The sequence below is a fragment of the Salmo salar genome, chromosome ssa13, assembly GCF_905237065.1.
Source record: "Salmo salar chromosome ssa13, Ssal_v3.1, whole genome shotgun sequence".
NCBI lineage: Eukaryota > Metazoa > Chordata > Actinopteri > Salmoniformes > Salmonidae > Salmo > Salmo salar.
In genome coordinates, this window is record NC_059454.1 from 82,451,345 (window position 1) to 82,458,915 (window position 7,571).

The 7,571-nt window shown below is 42.2% G+C and overlaps 1 protein-coding gene across 1 annotated transcript; it reads right to left on the reverse strand.

The window, feature by feature from the left end:
* Positions 1-2,839: 2,839 nt before the first annotated feature.
* On the reverse strand, positions 2,840-7,171 carry LOC106567883 (uncharacterized). The gene is made up of 3 exons (XM_014137737.2): positions 6,784-7,171; positions 3,830-4,846; positions 2,840-3,710 (listed from the first exon to the last, which is right to left on the reverse strand). Exons 2-3 carry the CDS (start codon positions 4,835-4,837, stop codon positions 3,699-3,701), a joined length of 1,020 nt encoding a protein of 339 aa, XP_013993212.1. The 5' UTR covers positions 4,838-4,846; positions 6,784-7,171; the 3' UTR covers positions 2,840-3,698.
* Positions 7,172-7,571: the final 400 nt, after the last annotated feature.

Consider the following 7,571-nt stretch of genomic DNA (forward strand, 5'->3'; position numbering starts at 1 on the left):
TGCTAACCAATACATAAGTTGTGCTCCTTTTTCACAGATGTTTCAGGCTGATGACCTGTCTCCATAGCTGAGAGAAACCGAGGAGGAACATCACTTTGTCCCCAATTCTACTGCTAATGTTTCTAACTGTACTGATGAGGAAGAAGAGGGCAGACTTATCCACTGTTGCGAAACTGTTCAGTCAAATTTACATTGCAACTTTGTTACCAGCAACAAGTCACATGTTCAATAAGGTATTCTGCAAATAGAATTACAATACAAAAATGTTCTTGCTCTTCAGTGAAGTTCTGCCACTTGTATGTTGGAAACCATTATCAAGGAAACTTAGTTGAACACGTTGTGTAAATTGTAACATGTTTCTTAAACACCAGTGATTCCAGGGGCAAGAATAACTGTTACCTGTAGAACAATGTCTCTATCACAGGTCACTAATACAATTATTTGTTAATTGTGCAGACTGATTGGTATGGCATGGGCATGACAAAGCAATGAACTAACTAAACACTTATCGGCTATTATGCCTCTCAATTTCCAGTCGACATTTGCAAGGAAAAAGTCATTATGCAGTATAGCTATACCGATGGCTAGCGGCTTTGACAGTATTGAGTCAAGCAAGTTTTACTGTTTCACAAAATATGGTGTTGGAGGGGCTGTCAGGTGGGCATCTCTGGTCAGAACAGGACCTGCACAAACTTTATCAAATGATAACCTCATGATGCACACTGGCAGAGATGTCAACCAGCAGTATTTGTAAAGACTGTCTCACCAAGGACAAACTCAAATAGCCTACTGTAATGAAAGGCGGCCTAAGGGGTTCTTCTCCCAGTCACTGTGTGCCAAAATGTGATCAACCAGAATGATTTCAGTAATTTTCTATCTACTTATCCCTTAAAATGCTGACATATACACACACAACTTGACACTTTCCATACGCATAGCCAATGATGTGTTTAGAGGTTGTAAATGGCTTTGATTATGTTGCACAGCAGCTATCTAGCTAAATGACCACACAACTTGCTAGCTAGCTTATTGGCCTGGAAGCTAACAGACCAAGGTGCTGGAGCTATTAGTTCAGAGGATACAATCAACACGTCCATCTACTATTTTATTCAGTAACAAACGAGTTGCTAACTAGTGAGCTAGCTACATACAGTATATAGCCACAGAATTAGCTGCTACCTTGTTAGCTAACGTTAGCTTGCAGTACTTTGCCCAATCTCTCCCCTTTTCCCACGAACTGCTCGCACACAGATGAGCAACAGTAACTACTGGTCATAGCAATAGTAACTATGGGGTGGAGTTATGGAAGAGAATCAGCGAAACCGTTTCCAAAATGTTTGTGACGCAGATCGGCGTGACGGTGAGTTAGATTAGTTAGGCAGTCAGATCTGACACTGACACCGGCTTATCCAGTGAGGGGTTATTCAGTGACTTGCACCTGGGCCGCCCCCAGGTGGTAAGGGTAGACAACTACATATTTGCCACGCTGATCCTCAACACTAACACACACCCCCCAGGGGTGCGTGCTAGTACCCTCCTGTACTCCCTTTCCACCCATGACTGTGTGGGCAAGCACAACTCCAACACCATCATTAAATTTGCTGACGACACAACAGTGGTAGGCCTGATCACCGACAATGATGAGACAGCCTACAGGGAGGATGTCAGAGACCTGGCAGTGTGGTGCCAGGACAACAACCTCTCCCTCAATGTGAGCAACACAAATGAGCTGATCATGGACTATAGGAAAAGGAGGGCCGAACAGCCCCCATTAACATCAACGGGGCTGTAGTGGAGTGGGTCGAGAATTTCAAATTCCTCGGTGTCCATATCACCAACTAACTATCATGGTCCAAACACACCAAGACAGTTTTGAAGAGGGAACGACAACACCTTTTCCCCCTCACGAGACTGAAAAGATTTGGCATGGGTGCCCAGATCCTCAAAAAGTTATACAGCTGCACCATCAACAGCATCCTGACTGGTTGCATCACCGCCTGGTATGGCAACTGCTCGGCATCTGATCGTAAGGTGCTACAGAAAGTATAGTGCGTACGGCCCAGTGCATCACTGGGGCCAAGCTTCCTGCCATTCAGGACCTTTATACTAGGCGGTGTCAGAGGAAGGCCCCAAAAATTGTCCAAGACTCCAGTCACCCAAGTCATAGACTGTTCTCTCTGCTCCCGCATGGCAAGCGGTACCGGAGTGCCAAGTCTAGGTCTAAAAGGCTCCGAAACAGCTTCTACCCCCAAGCCATAAGACTGCTGAACAATTAATCAAATGGCCACCCGGACTATTTACATTGACCCCCCCGCTACTCGCTGTTTATTATCTATGCACAGTCACTTTACTCCTACCTACATGTACAAATTATCTCAACTAACCTGTACCCCCACACATTGACTCGGTACAGGTACCCCCTGTATATAACCTCGTTATTGTTATGTAATTTTCTTGTGTTACTTTTGGTTCGATTTTTTTACTTTAGTTTATTTAGTAAATATTTTCTTAACTCTATTTCTTGAACTGCATTGTTGGTTAAGGGCTTGTAAGTAAGCATTTCATGATAAGGTCGACACCTGTTGTATTCGGAGCATGTGACAAATACAATTTGATTTGACTGGTTTACTTTCCAACTTTTACTGTTTTAGGCCTAGTTCTAAATGGCATAGCCATACATCATCACAAATAGTTTTGTAATTATGTTGTTGATGGAAAGGCTGAGCTCTTAATAATCATGGTTGTTTTCTTGCCATTTTCTTTAGAGAACAGTGTAGTGTAGGTTACCATAGTATGTACTGAAAATAATGTGACCCTTGTATGCGTATAGCATTTGCTGGAAAGTAGAGTAATAATCTTTACTAGAAAAGCTTTAATGCACACAGACAATTGAAAACAAAGTTTAAGAAAAGTGTAAAGTTATTTCTTGACATTACAAGCAATAATATGTAATTACCATTGTAAAAAAAGAAACATCAAAATACAAAGCATAAAAACATTAGATAATAATAAAGAAGCCTGTGTTGTTTCGCAGCAAAAGCTAATGGTTTTATAGGCATCCAAAGCTGGATAATTATGTTAAAAATACTGAACAGGCAGCCATCTCCAGTGAACAAGGTGCTGATACCCCAATTTACTAATGTTTTTTGTCCATAAAGCGAAACTTCACCAACAAGAGCTTGTAAACAGGAAAACATTGGCATCCCTTTTAAGGAAAATATATTAAAACTAAATTCTCAACAACCGCAGCACAAAAATGAATGCATTGCATTGCATTGCATTGCATTTCAATCGAATTCCTGACATTTGAATTGAAACATCAAATGGTTGATTTTCCTGTTATATCTAATATAATGTGTTCCACCTCCTAGCAAATTAACCCATAAGTAAATGAGGAGTTGTAAGACTATCAAAAGCCACTGCAGGTCAATCTATTACATTTCATTTCACATTTAATTCCTAAACTGAATTATGAATTAAGCTCTTAGCTAAAGGAGTTTGTTTGTAGTCCCTCACTTACAGTAGGTCATCAAGATAAACACGCAACACTCAAAACCACCTCAGTGGACCCCTTTCAGGTCACCAATAATTTGTGAAGATGACTGCCACAGTCCACGCCTGTGTAGTAAGTACTGAAGTAGATGCACAGTTGTGAAGATGTTCCTTGTTGTCAGCTGTACATGTCCTTGGTCAAGACATCAATGTGGCTTCTGAAATTATATGACAAACATCATGAGACAAGATTCATCATTCTTTGATACACAATTTGATCGGATAAAGAAGGATTTGTCACATATTCAGAACATTTTGAGAGGTACTACAGACTCACCTTTTCTCTGTGACTCTTCTGGTGGATCCGCAATTCCTCTGGATTTGAAAACATATTTTGGCAAAAGGGGCAGACAGACTCTGGGATGGTTCTCCAAAAACCTTGCCCTAGGTCAGGAGGGTCACTGAGCTCCACTTTGGCCTCTTGATGACTTTCCGGAGATTTCTTTAGGTCTGCATGCCAATTATCATCACCAGCTGACTTCCTATTACTCTGATGGAGTGGCCCTGCTCCTCTGACACGCTTCATTCCAGCAACCCAAGATTTGGGATTAGAGGACTTTTGAGACAGCTGATCTGAACACACCACGTTATGGCGAGCCTCTTCCCCCTGTGAGCTTACTGCGGGCCTGGCTCGGGGAGGACTGCTCAAGCGCATCTGAGGCAGTTGAGGCTTATGGGATGCCTGGTTTGAGGAGTTCACAAACTGGATGGAACTGGGGTCAGGACCAGGGAAGGGGAAAGCAGTGTACTTGACCTGTTTTTGAGCCGATGCTGATACATCTCCCTGTCCTGTCTGATTCCCCCTCACAGAGCTGAGCTGAGAGGTGGTGGATCCAGGTCCCCCTGTCGCTGCACTCCCTGGCCTGGCCAACCCCGAGCTCCAGCTCTCCAGAGGCGGCACAGACAACTGCTGGATGCAGTGGTGCAGAGAGGGATAATCCACATACTTAAACTTGGGAACCTTCTCCTTGGAAGTGAGAGGGGTACATCCTCCAGAGGGTCTTCCCAGGGCCAGAGGGCAACCCTTCAGCCAGCTGTCCAGGGGTGGCACGGTGAGCTGCTGGATGCACTGGTGCAGCGAAGGAAAGTCCACGTACTGGAATCTGGGCACTTTGAGGGGCACGTCAGAGACGTCCTCTTTTTTAACCCTGATGGGTATGGTAGGCTGTGCCTCCTCTCTCACCCTACGGGTTTTTGTGTCCGGTTCAGTTTTGACCACTAAGGGTATGCCCTTTGTTTTTGGATCACCTGCTCCCCCTGTAGGGAGAATTCTCCTGTCCTCCATTGCTGGCCTCTGAAAACACATCAAACACAATTAAAGATAACCTACATTGGTGAAATCAGGCTTGAATTTTTTTGAAAGCATTTCCAAATATATCCAGTAACATTACTGTGGAAGGATAATGGAGGTTATTCATAAAATGTTGCTCTACTTCGCTTAAATGTATCTCCTGCTTTTTATCCAAAATGTGTCAATCAAATGTATGTATACTGAACAAAAATATAAACGCAACATGTAAAGTGTTGATCCCATGTTTCATGAGCTGAAATAAAAGATCCCCGAAATGTTCTATATGCACAAAAAGCTTATTTCTCTAAACTTTTGTGCAGAAATTTGTTTACATCCCTGCTAGTGAGAATTTATCCTTTGCCAAGATAATCCATCCACCTGACAGGTGTGACATATCAAGAAGCTGATTAAACAGCATGATCATTACACAGGTGCACCTTGTGCTGGGGACAATAAAAGGTCACTTAAAACGTGCAGTTTTGTCACAAAACACAATACCACAGATCTCTCAAGTTTTTGGGAACGTGCAATTGGCATGCTGACTGCAGGAATGTAGTCAGCATGCCAATTCTCAGAGCTGTTGCCAGAGAATTGAATGTTAATTTTTGAGTTTGGGAAACCCTGTGCTAAGAAATAACAGGTATTAAGTAGGCCAGGGCTCACCAACTCTGTTCCTGTAGAGCTACCGTCCTGTAGGTTTTCACTCCAACCCTAATCTAGCACACCTGATTCTAATAAGTAGCTGGTTGATGAGCTGAACCAGGTTAGTTGGAGTGAAAACCTACAGGAGGGTAGGTCTCCATGAACAGGGCTGAAGATCCCTGAAGTAGGTTGTCCTGACCTGACCACAATAATTAATAGGAAATAGCTCTAGGCAGCTGTATAATACATATATATGTTGATGAGATGCTGATAATAAGGGTAAAACTAGGTCCAGTTGAATATGCTGTGTGCTGCTCCTCCAACCCCATGTCAGGGATATTAATAGCTTTGCAGGTATGAAGTTAGGAGGAAAGTAGGTCAGAGCCAGACTGATCACACTGCCAGGGGCCCAAAACAAAATATATGTCACACAGCCGCTTGAGCCAAGAAAACCTGATACTTTAATACAAAACTCTTCACCCTGCTCACTTTTATAAGTATGGCTTGATTCAAGGGAAGACGGAGAAGATAAACTTGACTACCATTAAGCATTCTGATTCACAATCCAATAGTGAATCTATTATTTTGTTTGTTTTATATAGTTAGTGTGTTTGTTGCCATCATCAGTAGAGACTGTGAAATGACAGCAATATGCGGAATCCCTTTAGAATCCAGTATTATATAGTGATAACCTACTTCTTGTAATGTCATTTTTATTGAACCTACCATCCTGGCACAGTAAAACACAGAGCTTTGCCCTGGAACTGTGCCGAGCCATGACGAGGGGCGGGGGAACGCCGTGTTCCATATTCACTCGCTGTGTTACGAGGAATTGGGTCACGCACGGTGGCCTACATTTGAAGGGTTTGTTGTCTTCGTTTTTCCCTCCCCACATTTATTTGGGTTGGCCCCGCCCTCGTGCGCTCAACAGCACATCAGTAACTAGGCTACATAAATATACATAGTTGAAATGAAAAAGGACCTTTAAATTTGGAAAACTTCCATACCTATTTTATAACATGTTTACCCTAGATTCGTATTAGAAACATAATGACACGTCGCAAAAACTGCAGCGGCGAACGGTTGCATTATTTCCATATGATCACACAATGTATAAATATGTATATTAGACACCGACAAAGTCCACTGGGCTACAGGCCTAAAGCAAGTTCTAGAGAGCGACTGGCGCATACACACAGCAAAACATAGTACATTTCCAAATTAATCATTGTTCTTAATAGAAGTAGCATACAAGAAAATATGTGGCTATGACATGCATTTCTTCATCCAAGTTTTACCTTTCGTTATCGGTCTTCCTGGAAATCCGTGAAACGCGTAATGAATCTGCTTATTGGCGATGCTGTGTCCTGCATTGTGAGCAATTAAATAGTGTTACAAGAAGTGATTCAACCAGTAATTGCACAGACGTTTCGGTTTAGCAGCAAATCGAATAGAAAAAAGGCAAGGCTTGATGGTTGACTCTTCGAGCGTGGTTGATGACACCTGCTATTAGTTTCCGAGAAATAACAGGCTTAATCACTCGATGTCAATGACAGCTAACCAGAAACAGTTGTTAAATTGTGTCAAATGATTTATCTCTGAAAGCCTCTATTGCTACTGCTACCTTGACTGATAAAGTCTCAAACCAATCAGAGTTTTTGTACAGTCAAATCACTCCCACAGAATCCTTATCTATATAGCACAATGCAGACCAATGCTCGAGCTAGTTCCAGCTGAGTAGGCGGAGCCTTCGTGCTCTGGTTCTGGTACAGTTCAGAATGAGTCCTCTCCATTAGGATGGGCAATATCACGCATCACTCCTATAATCCTACAACCCAGAATATATATTACCGCCGTTGGCAGATAACAGAAATAGCGTTCAGCTGATGCTACATTTATCAGTAACGCTTTATGACCATACAATTTATCTTGAACTCACACCAATGTAATGACTAATTTATTACATTGATTATTACATTTATTACTAATTTCCAATAATGATATAAGTAACCATTTATTCTTTAAGAATATAAGACTAATGGTTTTGGGCTACAACTGCCTAATTTCCGATTATAATCCAAGGAAA

Coding starts and splice junctions, on each gene's coding strand:
- LOC106567883 (XM_014137737.2), bottom strand. CDS start 4,837: ATGGAGGACAGGAGAATTCTCCCTACAGGGGGAGCAGGTGATCCAAAA.